This window comes from Meleagris gallopavo, chromosome 4 (assembly GCF_000146605.3).
Source record: "Meleagris gallopavo isolate NT-WF06-2002-E0010 breed Aviagen turkey brand Nicholas breeding stock chromosome 4, Turkey_5.1, whole genome shotgun sequence".
In the NCBI taxonomy this organism is placed as follows: Eukaryota; Metazoa; Chordata; class Aves; order Galliformes; family Phasianidae; genus Meleagris; species Meleagris gallopavo.
The window spans coordinates 13,470,429-13,493,682 of record NC_015014.2 but is presented as its reverse complement, the minus strand read 5'-3'; the positions used below and the strand labels follow the sequence as shown (position 1 = coordinate 13,493,682).

At 36.4% G+C, this 23,254-nt stretch overlaps 1 protein-coding gene across 3 annotated transcripts in view; it reads right to left on the bottom strand.

Annotated features, from left to right (window-relative positions):
• ARFIP1 (ADP ribosylation factor interacting protein 1) overlaps window positions 1-22,628 on the bottom strand; it is a 35,245-nt gene extending 12,617 nt beyond the window's left edge. Inside the window, exons 1-7 of one of the 3 annotated variants that reach the window (XM_010709555.3) lie at window positions 22,556-22,628; window positions 21,077-21,156; window positions 18,278-18,379; window positions 10,128-10,242; window positions 7,446-7,517; window positions 5,839-5,948; window positions 948-1,169 (exon numbers count right to left, since the gene is read on the bottom strand). In XM_010709555.3, the coding sequence (XP_010707857.1) occupies window positions 948-1,169; window positions 5,839-5,948; window positions 7,446-7,517; window positions 10,128-10,242; window positions 18,278-18,379; window positions 21,077-21,154 (699 nt within the window). In that variant the 5' untranslated portion in view covers window positions 21,155-21,156; window positions 22,556-22,628. Of the gene's footprint in view, window positions 1-947; window positions 1,170-5,838; window positions 5,949-7,421; window positions 7,518-10,127; window positions 10,243-18,277; window positions 18,380-21,076; window positions 21,157-22,555 lie in introns of all 3 variants that reach the window. The other 2 variants (XM_003205462.4, XM_003205461.4) reach the window with 2 other exon arrangements.
• Window positions 22,629-23,254: the final 626 nt, after the last annotated feature.

Genomic DNA, 23,254 nt, shown 5'->3' with positions numbered 1-23,254 from the left:
TTTTTTTAAACTGGCTATTGGTTAAGTTTCTTCTACACAAACATTAATTCCTCTTTTCCCCTAAAACTCAATGACAATAGGCAATCATGTTTATTTTTCCCTTTTCATAAGTGTTACATTTAATAACAACAAACTAAATTTGGGCTTTTTCATCAGCCACATTCCAGGGAATCATAAAGCCCCTTGATAGTGGTTTCCCAAGCGATCAGGCAGAGTATGAAATAGATTTAACACTGGAAGTACAGAAGGATTTACATAGAAGGAAACCAACTTTTTTTTTTTGTACGCAACACCTACCATCTCTTTCTTTACAAGAGTTTTGTCATCAGTAATAAAGTGACAGCACTACATAAATTTGTAAACTTTTAAGAACAACCCAAATGCAGATATCTGAAGATTGCCTCCCTTGCTCAGAAACTCCAAACATAAAAGGAAAAATTAGTCCTATTAGCAGCATAATTATGATTAAAAAAAAGACTACAAGATTAAATCTCAGTGCTTGACTCTACTACAGAAAAATAATTTACTCATATTAAACATGCAGCAGTGAAGTAATGTGCCCTACTCTACCCACTGCCAGGCATATTTCCCCAAAGACATCCTGTAATTGACATGAAATAATGCTCCAGAACACTTTGACATCTCATTAGGAGAAAAAAGGAATAGTAAAATGCATTTTCTATACAAAGGAAGGTTGTCAGTTGCCAAGTCCAATCACCAGCTAAAGGCAAACATTTAGAAACACTTAAGAACTACAGTAACTCCAGTGATATCCTACAGTTTTAAATGAATTACAGATGCTTTTAACAAAAAGAATACGTAATGTTGTTAACAAATGTTTATAGGACCAGCTGCTAACTACCATACAACCTGCGCAAGTCAATTAGGCTTATCTTCATCTCTGCCGTTTCGTTACATATTTTTTTAGAACACCATAAAAGTCTTACATGAAGTTCCAATGATTTCAAACTCAGGTCAGCAAAAGCATCTCCAAGTTGCCTTTGGGTATGTACCATCTGGAAGAGCTGTGTAGACAGAGTCTGTGCCAGTCTCAAGATATTTTCATACTTTTTTTTGTTATCTCTCAGTATATCTATTTGAGCTTCTAATTCCAGATCTACTGTTCTTGAGCCACGACCCAGTTTTTCAGAGATGATCTGACGTGTACACTGGAAAAAATTTAAATTATAAAGAATCAAATATATCCAAGACATCACAGTATACACCCATTTTCAGCTTCAAGGGACAGATAATTACACACAATTCTTTCACAATCACCCCTCCCAATATAAGTTTGCACAACAAACTGAAAAAAAAAACACCACACTCTTTAGAAGTTCATCAGGACTCAGCAAGAACAGTTGGACAAGTCTCAACTCCTACTAATATGAATATTTAAGTTAGCAAATCAAGAGTATAACTAATTGTTTCTCAAGTAAAAGAATGCTTATCTCTTTTTAGGTTCAGTGAATCTTATTAAGTTTAAAGCAGCAATTATTTAGCCCACAACATTCAAGGCAATTAATGAGAATATTACCAGTTCTGCATAACCATTTCTGCTCCGTGATGACTTTGTCTACTAACCATCCCATTCCAGATAATCCCTGTTATTTTTTGGAATTCCTATTAAGGCCCTGGGAATGTCTAAATTTTTTAATCTCTTTTTCGAAGGAAGAAGCAGAAGATGGATGGAAGGAGTCTTCAGCACGTTTTTTAAAGGTGACTTAAAACTTTCACTCATATGTAAAACATAAAAATGCATTTCTTGTTATTAACACACCTATAAAATGGAGCTGATTGTTAAGAATTCTACTTGGGTCTGAAAATAAACATTGAGGCATCCTTGCAGTTTATTTATACAGTGAGCAAGTCTTGCCTTTACAAGGCTGAGCCAGCCAGCCAATGGCTGTGACAGCTTAGACAGCTATCATGTTCTAATTGTCTGTGACATTCTGCCAGAGACCAACATGAGAGCAAGGCTCTCAAGACACATCATTTGGGCTTCCCTTGACTGATGCATTGAAGTAATTTGCAAAGCAGAAATGTGGCAGAACTATGCAACTTCCCTCGGCAAAACAGGGATTATTTGCTGCTATGATTAAATTCCAGTTAATCCGTGAAGACAAAACTAAATTATACCTTTGAAGAATGACTGCTAGAAACAGGATTACAATGAAACTCAGTAATAGACAAGGCTACAACTTTACCTAAGCACAAGACTTCAATTTTGCTGAGAGACATAAAGACCAACCCTATCTTAATTCACATTCCCAAAATACATTACAGCACTAGATTTTCCAGGGTCTCCAAATCCAAGGAATTTGGCTTAGTCCAATCTTAACTTACTTCCAAAGGAGACAGACAGACTTGTAATACCTGTTAGAACTTTTCAGTACTTTTTAAGTTTAATAGACAAATAAAACAAAGACTCAAGAAGGATTTAGCCAAACAAGATGGTCATAACTGATGAACTTTGGATTAGAAGGTACAGAGCATTTGGACTATTTTACTAGATTCAATCAATTAACAAGAAAGAACACAGCTAATCTAGGAGATTTTTGTCAGGATTCACAAATTTTGAAAAGAACAAATGATATAATCATTAAATACATCAGAAATACCAAGCAGCTGAAATTAGAAAATATAGCTTAGCAAGAAGTTAGGTAATGAAGTATTTAACAAAAAATGAAATTAAATAAGTGCTGGTTATTAAAAAAAAAAGACTGAGTCTCACATACCTATGGAAATCCAAGAGAAAAACGTAACTTAAAGAGGTAAAATTTTTTGGGGGGGGACGGGGAGGAGTAAAAATAAATTACACAGGAATATTTTCCCCTGAATTTACAGCAAAATATCTGAAAAGACAACAGTTCAAATGAGAATTAGTCATCTGAAATATTTATTCTGCCTACTTAGTTAAAACTAAAGTTGAACATTGAACAAAAGCAACTAAGAAGATGTATCTAGCCACTATTTCCATTCACTCTAGGTACAAGTGGACTGGTATAAACATAATTTCCTATACTCTTTCACTAGCAAATAGAATATTTCACATTAATTCCATTTTGTTTTGTTCTAAAAAAGTAACTAGAAAAACACTGTCCAGCATAATTACACTCATTAACAAGTGAGAAGGCATCCAAGGCATATTAAGTAAATCAATTCTGTCGAATAAAAAAATCAGCATAATGAAATTTAAACTAAGTTATTTTAAACAGTGTACATTAAAGGATGAACAGAGACATTATTGGACAGTTCTAATTAGTAGATCAATACTAAAGAAATTTAGAAAATACATTTACTATGTTCTTCCTTAAAGTTTAAGAAATTGTCTAAGAAATTAGTTAAGCTTACTTATTAAAAGTACTGAAAGCAAAGAAGATTTGCAACTTGCATTCATATTAACTGTTAACTGAAAAAGCTTCTCTCATCCAAACAAGTCTAGGTAAAGGAAAAAAAAAAAGAAAAAGCTCTTGCCATTAGATCATGGAAAATAAGCAACTCCTTCTGAGGCTAACTCATGATAACTAGGGAGAAGATTGGAAAGACTCATAGACTGGCCTCACAGTTGGAAGGAACTGGTTGGATCAACTGGTTCCAACTCCCTGGGCAGGGCTGCCAACCACTAGGCTGCCCAGGATTCCATCAGACTACGTAATAAGACAGTCCCCCTGCTGCTAATTAGCTCCCTTAAAGTACCTGAAGGCCACACTGAGAACTCCTCAGACCCTTCTCTTCTCCAAGCTGGATAAGCCCAATTTCTGTCTGATTTTGTTCTGGGGAATGGAGAGCTCTTGTGCTGCCAGCTCTGTTCTGTCTCTCTGTCCCCAGAGACCGTTTCCTAGGGGATCTCATCCAATTCCATAAACAGTTTCCAGTTCGCTCCCTTGAAGTTCTGGATCCTGATTCTACTCTTTCCCAGACCCATGTTCCTTGCGATCATGAACATGACCAGGGCATAGTTACTGCAACCCAAGCCGCTTCTGATCTTAACCCCTCTAACAATCTCTTCTGCACTGATGAGTATCTGCTCCAGAAACGCTTTATCTCTGGTATGTCTGTCCTATATCTGAAACAAAGTTGTCATCAGTAGACAACAGTAGTCTCTTGGATTGCTTGCAGGTCACAATGTTGTTTTCCCCAGCAGATATCTGGGTGGTTGAAATCTCCCATCCTGATGAGAACCTGCAAACATGAGATCTCTTGCAGCTGATGTAAGACAACCTTGTCAACAAGCTCCCCTTGATTAGTTGGCTTGTAGTGGACCCCAATCACCAGATGCCTTTATTGGTCTGGTCCCTAATTTTAATCAACAAGCTCTCAACCTGTTAACAACTGATTCTCAGGGCAGCTCTTAATGAAGAGGGCCAGTAGCCGCAAAGGCAACAGACTAGTTTTAAAAGCCTATCAGTTTAGGGATAAAGCTAAGCAGCCTTTGAAAATTCATAGTTAAGCTAGGCCAGTAATGTCAACTTCCTGTGATTTTTCACTAGTAAGCAGTTCTTTAAACACAATTTATACCCTCCTCTTACTTCTGTTCTCATTCACAGAGACGCACAAGAAACAAAATAATAAGGTATACAAAACACATAGGGTCATACTTAATCATCATTTCACAGATGGGTATGATTTCTGAATTTATCTGCCAAAGCAGGCAAGGAGTGATACTTGCATTAAGTGTGCGAACTGGCTGAGATTGGTAAGAACACATGGAAATAGAAACCTACAGCAAAAAGTGCATAACAAAATCTTTAGGAAGAAAGATGGATTGGGAAGAAATTATGATTAGCCACTAATGACCTATCCTCCTAAAGATTTCAGACTAGTAGTCATTGAGAGAGATTCACTGAAGACCAATGCTTTTAGCTATTACAAGATACCTAGTAAAAAAAAAGTAAATATAATTTCTCCTTTCTGAAAAGTAATAAGGCAAGCTTGTATGTCCACAAACTGAAATATTGTCCATAACCAAATTAAATATGCTTTTTGTACATAAAAAGGGTCAAATTTCTGATTCTAACACAATAAACAGCATAAACCTTTTCTAGTGAGTGCAATGTCTACATTCACTATACTGAACATCCTCACAGGGGAGAAGGTCCTACCTGGATTCAAGGCATAGGAGGGATTCAGACCTCTGTTTTACAAGAAAAACCATTTTAAAACAGATTCTTTACCTCTTTATGGCCTGACGTACCCCCCACTAAAGTACAGCTAGCTGTCCCCACCTCTGCCATTTGAGTTTCATCCACAATGGAAAGTTATTTTTCAAAATTAGTCTTAGCTCCTGACTGTAATAAATTTCCTGGCAACTGTTCCTTACTTTGTGGCTATTTTAATAAGAGTCACTTCTGGCAAACTGGTGTGCTTTAAGCACTTCTACAAGTGCCAAACAAAATTAAAACAGAAAAACTGGAAACAACAATTACAATGCTAAGAAAAAAAATAGAGCTAATATAAAACAAACATCAGAATTGCAATCAACAAGTTTATAACTTGCAGATTCACCTGACTTTTTCCGTCAGATAAAATTCTACTGTATCAGCAATCAATTTAGCAAGATGACTTAATCACAAGCATTACATATTGAAATCTGTACGTTCTCTATTTTGAAGGAGGCATTAGACACACAACATTCTTTTCCTTGTTAAATCAGTACCTTTATCCAGTCATTTAAAGAGAACTAAGCCTTCCATGCACATTCTTGTTTATGCTCAGTGAAATGAGAAATTATTTCCTTTCATACTACAACGCATTTCTTCAAAAGCCTTAGTCTGATTTAGTTGCAAATTCATTTCTAGAATATATATATGCACACACAAATTCAAGTCCACATACCTTGTAAGTATTTAGGCTCCACTTTCTCACCAATTCCAACTTCTCCATTGCTGGATTCTTTACTTCATCTGCTAACACAACAGGTCCACTCTTCTGCTGAGCTCTACCCCCTATGTTATACACAAAGCAAGTAATTAAGGCCTTGGTTTTTGATTTGTTTAAGGAATGAATAGGAGTATGGAAGATCTGTGCAACTGCACATGCAAAAGGAGAATGAGGTCAAAGTAAACACATGGATAAATATGTACATTTTCAAGATGAATTCAGGAAAATTATATTAACGACAGATATAGAGAATGTGCATCTCAGGACTTTTACTTGGCAATAGGCTGGAGGGAGCTTACCTGAAAGCATGGAGTTTACTAGCCAACCTTAAAACCATTTTAGGTATCTGTTCATTACTTTATCTGCGTTTTTTCAAAAAAAAAAAACGCATTCCAAAAGTTGAACATTCAACTGGATTTAGCAAATCTAAAGTTTGTTTACATCCTGCAAACCACTAAGTGAATGTTACCAGTTTACAAAAATTGTTGCCACAGAGTATAACTTAAAGACGTGACAAAACAGATTTTCTTTCTAATGAACGTTATTCTTTCTAGAAGACGCATTTAGCCATATTAAGGAAGTGTAACTTATTTATGTATGTCAGTTTTTAGCTTGTTGGTTTAGGAACGATTAATTCCATGCACCAACAGCATGAAAACAGCAATAAAGAAGCATTTGCTAGCACCAAATCAAGATATTTAGGGCCCATGAGCACGTATTCAGTGTCTACTTTGTATTTTGAAGCTAGTACAGGACATAACAAATTCTACGTTTTATTTTTGAAAAATCATTTCCTAGCATACTAAACAGTAAAAAATGCCAAATTCTATCATTTTAAAAGCAGTTTTCTAAAATTTATTTGTAAACAATTTTGACTAGTGCTGCTTTCGCATGCTTTGAATAGTCCTGATGGCTACTTACAGTCACCTTAGCCCTGCTGGTTATTTATGTAAATAAGTGACTGGAAAAAACATCTATAAAGATGCCTCAAGATACTCCTTCAACATCAAGCACTACTGTATCCTTTATGTCTTCAAAATGCTGTGCAAACATTAGGTAATTAATCCTCTCAACACCCTTATGAGGTAACAGAATGAGTTTTCTCCTTTTACACAGAAGGAAACAGATGTTAAGTAATTTGCCCATAGGCACAAAATGAGTCAAATGGCAAAGCCAAGCTTGGGCGTTAGAAATTCCTAATTACCACCTCATACTCTGTTTTACAGGAAAATATGAACATTTGGTGCAAAAAGAATGCCATGAGTTTCAGCTTTAACCAAAATAAAAGAACTTGGTTATACACATCGTAGTTACTGTCTGTTAGTAGTAATTTGTTTTTAATGCAATAGCACAAAAAGTAGCAAATAGAAAGGGAAGCAGAGATTACTTAGTGAACAGTTAAAATCCAGAAACCAGGAACACCAAAAGTCCCTAGAAATTATGCTTCCAAGTAACAGTAAATCAAATGACTGAAGAGATGGAGGAGTTAGTACAGTGTCAGCAGAGACAAGGGCGTTATCCGCTCATTGCTGTGATACCTGTGGGAATAATTAAATCACAACCTTGTCCAGCCAGTCTGCTAGCTGCTGCACTGCTGGCAGATATAATAGTTGACTTGGGTGATGCTGAGGAACCTGAAAAGGGGACACATTTAACCATGAAAATCCACCACCTTCCCTTAGGAGGCAACGTACTTGTACACAGATCGATTTTCAAAGCAAAGAAATATTTGTTTTAGCAACACATTAAATAGAAGCATTCACAGATGCACAAATGCTTTTGAATAGGTGCAGCTGTTCATGTGAACTATTCCAAGTTTCTGTGATTTAATTTTCTAGTCATGATACCAATTTTTCTTTCTTTAAAAAGGGTAATCAAAATACAAAGCTTCATAAGTAAAATACGTACTATCAACAGAAAACTCCATATATGGCTGCTGCATATGAAGGCATATTTTCAGTTTTAGATTGTTTTCACTCCATGCTGCTGCTGAACAATACACTCACAGCATCAGGGGGCCAAGCAGGCTCTGAAATCTGGGCCAATTTTAACTAGACTTCATCAACATCTACTCCTAAACCTGCCTTTTTTTTTTTTTAAACTTATAACACACCCACAAAACTCAACGATAACCTATCCTGATGATTCTAAGAATCATTGGCTGTTAGAGAGAGTAACTTCCCTCCCAAAAAGAATTTTACAATACTTGCTTGTTCCCACTTTAAAAACACACCTTCAAATGACCTGCACTGTGTGTGCTCCTTAAGTTGTCCGGTGAGTTCTGCAACTCTTTCTTATCACATAAATGCAGAGTGACAATGTCACAGAATTTTCAAGAGTCGAACAAAAAATAGAATGAGATAGTTTTTCCTCTGCAGTCATGAGTCATCAGCATACCGGCGAGTGCTTCTATCACTTCTGCTGAAAAGATCTGAGATGCTTTGTAGGATTGAGAGTGACCACTGTGTGATGGGAATTTTAAAAAGAAGTCTAAACTTTAGCACTTAGCACTAGAACTTACCTATCGCTAACAGCAGAAATGCCACTTAAAGTAACTAAATCAACAACTAGATTTTGCCTATTAAACACATTCTACAGCACTACCAGAATGAGGTGCAAAATATATTAATTCATGGAATATAAAAACAATTTAATGTTACACAGAAGCAATAAGATTGAAAGGTGCCATTGTTGTGACCTTTGATTATGGTACATTACATAAGAGATGCAAGTGGATCCATCCAGTCATAAAAATTGGACTACAAGATCCTACTACTACAGACCTGAAGATTAAATCACTTCAATAAGCAAACAAAGACAAGCAGTTAAAAGAAAAATCCCTAGCACTAGACACTATTAACGCAGCCCCATGCATGCTTCACTATTCAGCACCTCTCAGATCCTTGCCTTCCCTGCATTATTACTTACTTTTCCTTCAAAAATGAAGCCTTAATAAAGGCACGTGCACAGAATAAAGAATATTTAAAAGCAGAGCTATCATTCAAATTTTGTCTCTAGTTTTACAGTCTAATCTTCTGCTCTATCGCTGTCTGATATGGATAGAACATTAGGAATAATTTTAAAACAGTCTCTGAAGGACAACTGATATTTGTATTGTTAAAAACTACATGTTTAAGGCTCATTATTTTGTGTACATAACTTATTACGTTATTACATATGAGCATAGCTTGAAACACATCTAAGATATTCTTTTTCTTACAGTCTAACAGACTTAGCACTTTCAAGAGCTATGTTGCAAATAGAATACAGAAAGGCCAGAATGATGAGTGGCTTGCCATCTGCCCAAGTTTTAGCTACGTATTCTGCTTATCTCAGTCCTAAAGAAACCACAGCATTTACTCTGTAATATATGTACAGTACAGCATGTAAATCACTGTTTTCATAAGCACATTTTACAAAACAGGAAATGAAGCAAAATGCAAATTAAATCTGTGACTACAAAGAGACTTATTTTCACAGCTGCTCCTTTGAGATCATTTCAAACCCTTCAAATTCAGAAATTGACTATGCTACGAAATTCATTAAAATATCACTTTCACATACTATATCACTGCTCTACTGTTTTTAGACAGAAGGCAAACACTGACATTACTTATCTTTTTTTGTTCCACACAGTTTAACACCAATAAATATTTGGCTTTACAAGACCTAACATGTTCTAAGAGTATCGACTAAAATTCTCCTGCTCTAAACAACTGTGAATCTGTGCTGAAAAAATAAGAGAAATTACTTTAATTACATAGTATTTGGAGAGACCCATGGTGTTATCGCTCCTGACAATACATTAAATTATGTGCACTGGTACATTAAAGAAGTAAAGACTACTTAGGAACAGAAGAATTTCACTAATTAATCTGCTCCAGGTAAGTGAACAGTGGATAAAGAAAAGTTATATTTCAAATTGGTACAACACTTGTAGTCTAGACTTTCAAAGTGGCATACCTGTTTAAGTGTTTGGTTTGACAGAGTTTCAAGGAAACTACTTCCCTTCCTGCAAGTGCAGGCCAATTAAACACAAAGTTTTATTAGTCCCTTGACAGATAATACGAGTGCAGCAGTTCTATTTTGACACCCCAGCTACCAAAGACAAATAAGGCTGTAACAAACATACATCTCAGCCTATACATCTATATAAAAAGGCTCACAGAAGCTACAGAATGTTATTTCTGAGCATATAAAATATACCTGAAGATTATAAACTGAGAAAGAGATTAAAAAGTTACCTTTCCCTGGAAATGGTCCTGCCTCAACAACTTCCTCTTTGGTGCTGTCAAAGTCATGAGACGTTATTTTGGTTTCAGAGAGTCCAAGTCCAGCTGGTAATGAACGTTTCAAGTCCTTAGAAATATTTGAATAGAATGGAAAACTAACGTTAAAAAAACAAAAACAACTACGAGGTACTACAATGTAATTTTAGCAGTTCTCAGATGGGTTTGCCTCTAGCCTGGAATGTCTTTGCCATTGACACAGCACTCTGCTATGATGCAAAATAAAACTTGAATTAAAAACAATCAGCATAGCTTGTGTATATATTTTAGATACACCGGTTTTTTCATTTAATGTGTTTTCCTTCTGACATTTGCAGGAAGAAAAAAAAAAAGAGTTAAAGAAAACGTGAAGTTGTTATAACAGAATTTAGGATTGAGGCACAACCAGAATGCATCTTTTTGAGTGGCAGTTACCAAAAGCGTGGCCTACATCACCATGTTTAGTGGTCTGAAGCTGTCTGTGGTTCAGACAATCACAGCAGTTTAATTATGCTTTCCATTCAACTGATCGGGATACAGAATGATCTAAGACTAAGGGCAGACAATGTTTTACAATCAAAAGCATGAAAACAACTCTAAGAGATACAAGTTACTCCATTCTAGGCAAGAAATATCTTTAAATATCACAGAATCCTTAACTCCTATAAGCAGCACGTGAAATCTCTTCAAACTCTGACATAGCAAAAACAGAAAGGCGTCCTCCCTTAGCAACTTCCCTCTGAGCACCTCTCTGTATCACAAGTGCTCTTTGCTGCTTACTTCTCTTTGCCTTTAAAATTAATCAATTTTAAGCAGTCTGAAATTTCCTTGTTTAAATTTTGATGGCTACGATGTGTTGAGGCAGACATTAAGATCCTTCTAAAAGCATGAAAGACAATATAACAGTTTGGTTGGAAAAGTCCTCAAGACACCAAATCCAACTGCCTTCAGGGCACTTCCGAGCCAAGCAAAAGCTAAAGCATGTTGTTATTGAGGGTGCTGTCCAACTGAGCTGTGGGAAACAGCACTGGTGACCATTCACCAGGAGTAGCTCCATACACTGGAACCTTTTGAGCTCTGGTCATGTTCTATCTCAAGTTTAAACCTCTATTGTTATGGAATATACTTAGTGCCTAAAAAAAAGTATAGGCATTCAAAGCAATGTAAACTACTAATTCTTAGCAGTAAAAAGTGAATGAAAAGCTACTACAGAAACAAAAGAAAAAGGGTAAAATGCACTTACAAAAAAAACCAAAACTATGCATCAAGGAGATAGAAAAGTGGTATTTTCTAGAGTTAGGTATACTTTTACATCCCTTTGCAAGAAAAGATAAAAGTGCAGAAGAACATACAATAATGCAGTACTGCAATATTTAAGAATGCAATGGTGAAATTTGTAGACAAAAACTATACATAGCTCTAAAAAAATTGCCACTGACTGTATACGTACATTAACTATTCATAATACTTGCAATTAAAAGATCACACACAAAATACCATCTTTAAAATCCAATGTGTGTTCCATGTAATATTGCAGTCATTGAGTCCACAAACAAGATAGAAGGTATTGCCTAAGAATGATACTGCTTAAAAGTGGCTTTGGATCACATCTCCACAGACTTTTGTCTTCAATTGAAGACAAACTCCTAGGGGGAAGAAAAAGCAAAAGCTACAAGTGTGAATTCCAATACAGTAGAAATGTTGTTGGTGTGGGAAACTGAGGATTGGAGTAAGCAATTGCTCTAGTTCTACTCATACAACTGGCCATTTAATAAAAATTACGCTCCATTTCTGTACCTGAAGCATAATACCAAAAAGAAAATGGGAAAGAATACATACTGTGAAAAACATACAGCAGTCACACAGAACCTGATCTCACAAATAGAACAGATCTCAACACCTGATACATACTTGGTCCTTGCAGCTGACTTACACTGGTACCTCCATTTAAGTACACATAGTTGGTGGTATGATGGAAAGCTTTGCTTCAAACTAGTTCACCTGGTATTCACAGTCCATTTAACTCAAAACGTTGCAAGCCTGTAGGAGCCACAAAAAAGCAGAAAAGCTTGCAGAAAGATAACCAAATAGCAGAGAGGAAGATGCACTGATTTAAGAAAACAGAACACAGCATCAAACTTCTTATCTCCCCAAGGGCACCCTGGCACACAGTATAGTTTACGAAAATATTTAAATCTGAAGCCAAACACCTAACCTCCTTAAGCATGTTCAAAATAGGAATCCAAGCCATCATCTGTATTTCAAGATAAAAATGCAGAACATCTATTTTGTAAATAGAGAAGTTCATATCTAAGCTTAAGCAACCATAGTGCTTTTATACATACTGTTCAATTTTGCTTCGAATCTAAACACAGACTGAACAAACTACAGTTAAATACATCATTCAGAATATTTTAAAACATAAGAAAACATCCTTCTCCAAGATAAAAAAAATAATATTCAGTTCATAAAAATATATTAAGATAAACAACGGTGGGTATATTAGGCATGTTTTTTTATAGGCATGTATACATCTACATACATATACAAGCACACAAACATTTGTTCAGAGTTATCTTTTCTTTAATTGTCAAAAAGGTGAAGTGCAGTGTGAAGAAATGCATTCACGCCTGCTTTTAATACCTATACCAACCAGCTGAAATACACCTTGCTGAAGAAAGACGTTTATGCAATGAGAATTGTCATCAGTGATTACCAATCCACTACCTATTTGCTGTTTACAAACATGCCAGCTAATTTCATTCAGTACAGACATGTTTCTGCATGTAAACTTCAGTTTAGCACATGATTCTTGCAACTGACCATGCTTCCTTATAAGCAATAAAGACAGACTAAAAGGCTACTCAAACATCTGCTTCTGATGAAGCAATTTATCATTTCAAGGATAATTTAGAAACACCTTCGAGCAAGGAAAAGATTACCTGGGTAGACTTCACATTTAAGAGAAGCTGTTACAGTGCTTACGGATATTTTGGAAAAGCAAGAAGAAAGCAATATACTTAGCTCTCCTTTTCCCCATCAATAATAGCTGTTGTAACATAGGAAGTGAAGTCAGATTCTCCTTCAACAGCACGGTAAACATGTTTTGACCAATTATTGTCCTTCCAGCTAGTTGGAAGAGTTTGATCATCACAAAACCTGCTTTCAAATTTGTTATTTGACACGTTATTAATTACAATGTCACTAGAATTCAAGATATACTCATACATTTCAAAAATCCAAGTCTGTAACGTACTATCATCACCACAGAAAGAGATGGTTTAATTCTTATACAACTGACAACGATGAACGAAGCACTACATTTGTTTACGCAATTATCATTCTGTATTTCAATTGTAACTCACAATTAGAAGTATAAAAACTACAACTTAGAATACTCCCATGAAATCAAGAGGTTGAATTACCTATGCCATTCTCAGCCATTTAGGATGGTAATGACTCAAAGGAGTAAAAGTATGATCTAATTGAGTCAGTGCAAACCTGCACAGCATAGAGCATTTAAACTACATTAGTCTCTGGTCAAAACTCCACTTCTAGTTCAAATCACCACATTATGCTATTATAATGAGAATAGTCTTATTTAAATGTCTCCAACAGCAATATTCTTCAGTTCATTATACAAGTCAACTAGCATGAACCTGTATCAGTTCTTTTGATATGGTAGACATATCAAAGAAGTCACACAGAACACATGGAAGGAAGGAAACATTGGCTGAGCTAAAAGACATCTGCCATCCATGCTCTACACTCAAATTTAAAATGAAGTGAGAAAGATATCAAAATAGTATTGTTTGTCCACCAGGTAGAAATTTTGCAGCACAAACGGCATTGAATGCACAGTTGCATCAGTCATTATTAACGGAAGTCCAAGTATCGTTGTTGGCTTATTACTAACAACACTTTCAAAACTCATAGTTTTAGGTGCTTTTATTGCTTTCAATAAAGCAATCGAAAACAAGACCAACACATTACTTGTTAATTTGAATAGCCTATTCAAAGTTGAGCAACTAGAACTGGAAACGATTGCACGCTCATATATTTTTCAAATGATCTATGATGTTTTCAATAGAACATTAAATCCACCTTTGGGAAGGACTTGTAATGCATCATATTGTAAACTTAATTTTAAAATTCTAAAGATTATTTTAATGTAATCTTCAGTGAGTAGACTTAACATCCATCTAGTAAGATACATGTCTCTGAACTTTCACTTACAGCCCTAATGGATGCGCTAGCAGGGCTCCTTATCCCATATTTTCCTCTACCCTTTGATTCATTCTATCTCTGTCTTCCAAGAATCCCCTAGATTTTCATATCAATAGAAATTACACCTCTCCTGCCATTTATTTTTATGCTTAATGCTTTATTCTACCTTAAAGAAGCAGAAAACATGGACTGATATTTCTTCTGTTCTCAATACATACCCTTCTCTTGAAACAGAAGGTAAGCTTTTCCTGCCACAATCCTTTAGGCTTACCTAATGCCATATTACAATCTGCTTTTATATTTATTTCACTTGTACTCTCACCATTCACATTCATAATTACTGTTCTTTAAGACTGATGAAGCAGACTGCTTGGCAACAAACACACAGACTGAACTGGTTTCATTTTAAAAGCAGTTTTCTATAACTGACATGTCGATCTGAGTTCTAAAACCAGTGCGAATTAAAATGTAAGTGCACAAGTTGAGTTCTAGACACACCAGTCAGTACAGCAAAACCTAACAAATAGAACTCAGATGTTTTAGGTAGAACATGAGAAAGAAGGCCAGGGGAGCATTTAATGGGAAAAGACAAAATGAGTTGACCTTACAACACCACCTTCTGTGCAACACAGAAAGCAAAAACAAATATTGAAATGAGAATTTCAGAGATGCAGACTTCAGAACTCAGTACAGATATCATACAATAGTTTAAGCATGACAAGTAGCTTATGGCTGCTTGAATACCTTTACAGGCAGACCAAGTGAATAAGGCTTTCTAAATTATTCCTATGCAGCTTCCACATCACATGGCATGTGATTCAATAAGGATTAATATACTTTCTCACTTCTTATCCCTTCAGCAACATTAAAGCCACTTCCATGGGAAGCAAACTTTGTTCTACAAGACAGGGATAAGTGACTTTAAACCTTTTTTTTTTGTCCTTTTCTTGTACAAAGTAGCAAGAACAACATGCTTAATTAGTAATCACTGAAGTTCTCTGTTATTAACATAGACTAAAAAGCAGCCAAACATCAGCAAATACTTCTAAACATCACGTCTTTAAAGCTTAACTAAGTTTCAACAGAGCTTGGAGAGCTGAAAAGCACCAGATCAAGCCTTCCTGTAATGAAACATTAGACATTTTATCCACTGATGACTTAAGTTACAGGCTTTATTAGTTAGAAAAAAAATCCATTTACCATAGAGGCAGGACAAAACTTGTCAGAATTCCTTAGGCATCTCTTACTATTACAAACTAGACAGCGTATGCAGCAGCATATTTCTAAATGAGATTTTATAGTTAAGCAAACACTCAAGTTACGTTGTAAATATTCTTTTGATTCTTTTTCTTAAACACACGGAAGCTACAACTTACTGAAGATGCATCAAGTAGTGCTGTAATATATATCCACAAGAATGGAACAAATACGCTTCTTCCTGCAATGTCATTACGACAATCTGTTCTGTCTGATATTCTGCACAACTAGTCACATTTTTCTTACAAAGAACAAGCAACTCTCCTTGCCACTTCAAAATAAATGTATTTGTATTACCTTGTCTTGCAAAATGAAATATTTGTCATGCTTCAGTACGTACAAATATCACATTGAGTCAAAAATGTCATCCCCGAGAGGCTTATGGATGAGGTCTGATGATACTGCTAAAAAGGCTGTGTAAATCTTAATAACCATAGAATCTTGAGAAGCACACTGTCCAACTACATCTCTACTCAAAAAATAAAAATACAAACTAGTCAAGGGTTTGTGGCAAAGTGGAGTAGAAGAGGAAATAGAAATACAGGATAAATTACATTTTTTTTTATACCTGAATTATACCATGTACAGCTGGACATCTCACTGACCGTAACAATAACAAAACAAAAACTAACACAGCCTTATTCCCCAACTACCAAGAAATTCTGATTCAAAAGTACACTAGAATTTGAGTGGACAAAAATCCCTCCGTGTTCACACATATACTAAGCACTGCGGTAAGAATACAATTTTGTGATAATGACATATTGCCCCATTCTTAAGTGACCTCCTAAAAAACAAGTGCTTGGCCTGTCCTTTCCATAGGTTAATAGGAAGAAGACCCCTGAAAACTCAACATAGAAGTACTGTGGTGCAGAATATTGCCTTAGGTAAAAACAACAAAATTACTGAAAATATTGGCAACAAAAAAAAGAAAGTATAGCATTAACCATTAAAAATAATAAACACAAAGATGAATGGTAGCTTAATATTAGATTTTGAGACTAAGAGATCAGTAAACAGATAGATACTAATTTCAAGGAGATTGTTTTCTTTGTTTTGTTTATAAGAAGCCCTACTTATCACATATTCTGAGTTTAGGTCATGCAGGTGTTAACTTGCACAAGACAGTTCAAAAAATTCATCTTCACTGATTCCAATATGAAAAAAGTGTCAATACAAAAATGTATAAAAAGCTACAGCAATAAACACAATTAGATTTGCACAGCGTAATTTTTCTTGGACTCAACCAAATACTTGATCCATTTTTGAGTTTAGTGGAAGTTTCAGAACAGATTTAACTCCAAGCCACAAAAATGCATAGCATGTCTGCAGAATCTACCTCAACTTTACCATGCGGCCATAAACAAAAACTTCTCTAACATCTCAATTTTCCACAGAAAATGGTAATTATATTTGGAGTAAACAAGTGCTGTGACCGAGTCAACAAGAGTACAATCTCCATGTACCATAACTACTAAAAAATTATTGAACGCGCTACTCCTAAGAAGCAATTACTAGGTAAAGGACAGATAGCTTTGAGACAGCAGTCAAGTCGTATCAGCATCATATTTGAGAGGCTTAAAAATAGTACATCTGCTTTTCTATTCCCAAGTGAACCTATACCTACTAACACTTCTAAGTGTATTTCAGTTGTCCCACCTAGAACGTAGGCATAATCTAATCAAAATTTAGTTTTAACTTCGTTTAAATACACATGATTGGGTAGTATGCTCCAGTTGCACATGACTTCTTCTTAAACTTATTTTTCCTGCCCTCTAATCAGTAGTTCAATAGGACAGAACAACAAGTCCAAGCTGTGCTTGGTATTTCTCTTAGAAATAATTCTGTATTGCATGTCAGCATGGAACTGTTAGAGCTTAGAGATTTCCTCAAAATCTGTGTATTGACGGATAGCAAATATGAAGACGAGTTAAGTATTCTGATCTCCAACTGAAAAACAAAATAAATGCAAAGAGGACCAACACCAAATTCCTTAAGTTGTAGCACTGCACCCTCTGCTGGGCTGTGAAACAAAAGAACAACCCGCTGTAAAATGCAATAAGGATAAGAAAAACACAGATCATACATACAGATGAGGTGAAACTCATTCCACATGCTACAAATAGGACAGAGTGTAATACTTATCATCTAATAACATAAATACAGTAGTAATTTTCCAGGTTAAGTATAGAAAAATTACTTCTCCCCTACCTACAGCTTCACATCAGAAAGTGACCATCTTTACTTACAGGTGTGTTACCTCCTAACTTAACCTCCCTTAGAAATAGCTTGCCTTAGACAATATAAAACTTGTTATAAAAATTATTTGAGGACTCCACAGGACTTCAGTATTTTAAAAGTGTTTGCTTTCCTGTTTTGGTCAAACTGTCAGGATTAAAAATTTATATCCTAAGAACTTAAGAGTCAATAATGTACAAGTGCACACTCCTGACTTTGCAAGCGATCTCTATGCACCCTTGACAGAATTTCATTATTATTCTTGCCAACAAGATTAACATTTAACAAACTAAAATACCAAAAAACTTGAGTAAACTATGTCAAGTGAAGTACATTACGCACTGCATTTTAACTTCAGCATTTCCAATAACAGTCCCCAGTTAGACACTAAGGAAAGCTCTTACCCTATTAAAGCTGTGCTCGTGAGAATCTTCCAGCTGTCCATTGCTCGTCACAGGAATTTCAGCTGCTGAATTTTTGGGAGACTCCTGAGCCATTTCACCTTCCTATTGTACCAGAAGAAACAGGTTAGTGTTGGTTCTGGAATATACTGAGTGATCTGAATTAGAATATTTTATGTGTAGATCTTATGACAGCTGACTTATTTCCCTTTTGGTAATATTGTGATATACCAGGTCTGCATACATCCATTTCATCACAAACCCAAATCTCATTAGTATGCTAGCACATCTCAGAAGTAACACAAAGCTTCAAGATCTAAGAAATAGGAAACACCAGGATGTAATGGGAGAGGAGAAGGGTAGACAAATGAGACATGGGGCCACGCACAAACCTAATCTTTCCATACGCACACTTGATGTAGTTCATGCTGCTCCAACTACAACAAAGGCAGCCTTTGATAAATCAAGTTGTACTGGCTAATGATAAACAAGAAGTATTAAGTAGGGAAAAAAAAAAGCAATAAATTTACTTGTTTATAAGAAAAATAAAAGTGACGATTCCAACCCTTAAAGTTGTTTAACATGCTTTGGCTGTTCTCCTAATTTAGCGCCACCTTCTGACCAAACTGATGGCATGCAATTCCAACTCGGCCAACAGCAGTAAATCTATAGCGAAATGCAGAAACCAGAACTGGAAAGCTTCAACGCAATTCCAGAGCCAAAGTTAGTAACACGATGCTGCTGTTTTATGAAGAGTAGAAGTAGCAGCATAACCACTGCATTCAAATAATGACCCGGGTTAAGATCTGGAAAAGACTCTTGGAAGAAACAGACTATTTATTTATAAGAGCAACACCATCACAGCACAAGACACTAGTCTTGGCCCTAAACAAATTACCTGTTATTTTGAAGCACATCCTGATGCAACCACTAAAACCACACTTAGGTAAAGGGATGTTTGTATGAAAAGCTTTCGTGATTTTATACTTGTCAATAATATTGCTGTAGATAAAAACATTTGAGTGAATGTCTGTAACTTCACTAAGACTATGAAATGTGACTTTATCAGCTCCGGTTACATCATACATCTACAACAACTGCACATCATGTTTACTGCCCACCCTCATCAGAATGTATCTCATATTGGTGAGAATACTACTGCAATGTGACAACCTCTACCAACCACTTGAACACATCCAAAACAATGGACAAACACTCTGATCACATTTAATGTGAGATAGGAGAGATGAACCATGTCCTGAAAGAGTCAAGAATAGAGAACATCATACGTGGAAAACTCCTCTCAAACAGACACCAACAGCAAGGGGAACAATTCATTTCACACTTCACCCAACTGTGATTCTACTAACTAACATGAGTATGCACAAAAGCCTGGCACATGCTGTAACGAGTGGTCCAGCTCTGACCACCCAGAACATCAATTAGTAGATCATCAGTAGCAGTAATTTATGCTCAATGTACTAATTATAACATAGAGGCAAGAGGTGATCGCACCACCACTTCATGAGAGCTAAGACCAATTGACTACAGTTGCGGGGTGGAATGTGATGAATATTTCCCTCGCTGACTTACATGGAGGTTCTGAGGACTCCCTTTTTGTGCCTGTTACCCCTAATTCTTCACTCTCACATCAGCTTTCCTTATTCCCCTACTTCTTCCCCAGATAAGTACACGTTTGTTTGCTCAGCAAACAAGACTGTAGAAACAACACAGGTTAAAAGAAGGTGACCTATGCTCAAAAAGGGGGTGTGGAATTTTTCCACTGCCATCAGTTCTCCAAAACTGATGCTATTTTAGAGCAGAGATTATGCGGTTCCAATACTTGCAGCTACAAAACAGAGGAGACAATAATGGAATAAGAAAGTACAGAGAATCTGAAGAATTGCTTTCTGCCACAACCCCCGAAGAACAGCTACAGGAGAACAGTATCTCAAAAGACATGCTCTACGTATTGATTATTGCCAAAACCAGAGATCATTGCCCTTATGAACGCAGCTTCCTGCAACCTCAGTCACATTAAGCTTACTGACCAGTGAGAAGATGAAACCATTAACTCAAAATAATATTTCTGTTAAAACAGTGAGTGCGATTACTGAACAAAGTGTCCCTTCATCAAGTGTAGCCCACAGCTCATTTAAGCTCTAAATAATACAGCTGCATCCTCAGAAATTTAATGGTATGCAGGGAGAATCCGAAGTAAATCCAGTGAAGTTCCTACATTTGTATTGATGAATAAAGGAATGAAATAACTAATATTTTCTACTGTCACTCTACAGTAGCCAAGGAAACATCTACTCTCTAATTCTGTGAAACAGCTTCCCAAATTGTCTATAGACAAGTGAGAACTTCAACCATTTGCTCACAATGGAGATGCAAACTTAAGTTGAAACCAAGAAAAAGAAAGCCAAAGCAGACCAGATCCACCACTCCACAAGCAAACACAATCTCTCGTTATAGCAGCATTGCACAAGAACTGCTACCTTGAAGTAGTAATCCTTTCTGCTGTACTTACACATTTTAGATTCCATGATGCCTACATCTATTCAGCGTGTCAAGCAAACCCTGCAGCACAGTGACAAACTACTGCTTGAAGTAATCCCTACTTGTCAGTTAACTGGACTTGCTCCAACATCTCAAAATCAAACCCTCCCATTCAAGATTACTCACAAACTTACATCCCCACAATAACTTCCCTGTGCCACATAAATCAACCTCTCCAGGAGCCCAAAACCATTGCTAGGAAGGGCTGATATGACACTAATACAGCTATCACTCAGTCACCTCAGAGTCAGACTGGACCTCTTCTCCAACTGGATGAATTTCATCAAGTGCTGTGGATTCATTCCTGTGTTCTGACATACCTGAAAATAAAATAGTGATGGCATGCATTAATTGATGTGAAAGGAGCTGCACGTTGAATCTTCAAGAAATTGAAGCAAACTTGCAGAAGAATTTTCTTTTGCAAGCTCTACTGAAGCAAAAAGAAGCCTCCCTCTTAGAGGTGGACTGGGTCTTTAGGTCACTGAAGTCCAACAAAGACAATGACTATAGTCTAGCCAGCATAAGCTTCCACTACCAAAGACATCTTCCCTGCACAGAACACTGAGCTTGCAACCTAAAACCCAGCAAGTAAACAAAGTTCTTCAGCTAATATTTACTTTCATCTGCAACAACACACCATTTGCATCCTACCGTTACAAAGCACACAGTTTTTCTAGATTTTGCTAAGACATGAAGCCTATCTATACTATGCGAGTTTATGTTGATCCTAAGTCACTGGAATCTAGGCATAACAGACTGAACAGCTTACAATTGGGAAGAGACATCTTTCAATTGTATTATCTTGTTTAAAAGACACACCTCACCTCCAGAGAGAAAGAAATTCAGTAACACTCAACACATACACCAGAAACCAACTCAGTGAGAAGCATGATTATGAAAGGTACCTAAGTTTCTTATTTTAGGTATGTAACCCACATTTAATTTCACGTGGGTAGTAAGGACAGGTGATACCACAACTCCCTCAATGCTTTGCAAGGAGGAGACAACCTGTCATTAAAAATTAAACAAATTGTCAGCACTCACTATAATCACACATGACTGAAGTTTAGTGAGCTTTGCACCACTCTGTACAGATTTAGTCATGCACCAGATCAAAAAAAATATGAGGATGATCACTATTCATATCGTATTTCAGTTTTCCAAGGTATAAAACATACTAATTATAACAAATAGTTTGCAAGGTAAGCATCCTGTGAGACAGGGAAACTAAAATAAGGACACAGAGGCTGAGAAACTGAGCCACCTAGCTCCTATTACACTAGATAACCTCCCAGTTGGCTTTGTAAAAACAAGGTAAATAAGAGAATTCCTCCAGAAAGGCTGCAACTCACTCAAGGCTACCACTGAATGAGGCTGGATTTCCCTCTTACCTACTAATACAAGTTTGCTTTCAAATCAATTATGAAAAAAAGATTGCTAGTATGAAAAGCCATACAGTAGAGCTGGCTAATTAAGATTATTAAATGCGATATGCAGCAAGAAAAGTCTTGATTATTAAAAGACTCTTAATGTAACCTAGGGGCACAAACCTCACAAATCCATGCAGAGATACTACGTAAAAACAAAAAGATGTTTAAAGTTTTTAAAATTTATTTGCTGTGCTACATTCCTTGCCCCCCCAATTTATGTAGCGTTGCTTTCCTGAAAGCAGTCAGAACCCTCACAACATAACAAGTCATTTTTTACCATGGTACTCACAGTAGCTTAAAAACCATCTGCTATCTCACAGCTAAGGCAGGAAGAAGAGTTCAGATGATCGAGCCATGAAATGTGCCAGACCTGCCCTCAGCAGCTAGAAGATACGAAGCACAGTCATCCAATCTGGCCACTTTTCCTCTTCTCTGACCTATAGTTAATACATATTCAAATCTTTCTTTTTTTTTGCTTTGTCCATATATGACCAACTTGTTATCAAAACAGCTGGAACATTTGAGTATGCACAGAACCTTTCTGACTCCATCAGAGCATTGTATGAATCTATCAGTTTATCACTTTTTTGTGTAAGGTTTCATTCACACCTAAGAGTTGCTGCAAACATCACTGAGCCGCTCACCTCCACCCTGCAATAACAGGAGCCAAACAATGAGAGCAGTTTGCAGACACTCACACAGCTCGCACAGCTGTGGGGAAAAAGACAACTCAGAAGTCATAATACTTGCACCACCCACCAGAGCCCAAGACTACACAAATGAAACTCAAGTTTAAACTTTAAACATTTACTTCAAAAATTACATGAAATGAAAAGCTTGCTTTGCAAGAAGCAAAAAAACTAGTTCCAAGTAAGTCAATGAGCGTGCCCAAAGCAAACAGAAATTTACATCACCTCTCTCCTGCTGACGGAAGTTGTCCCCATAACTACGGAGAGCACTGAAAGATGGGCATTGTTTGCCTTGAAAG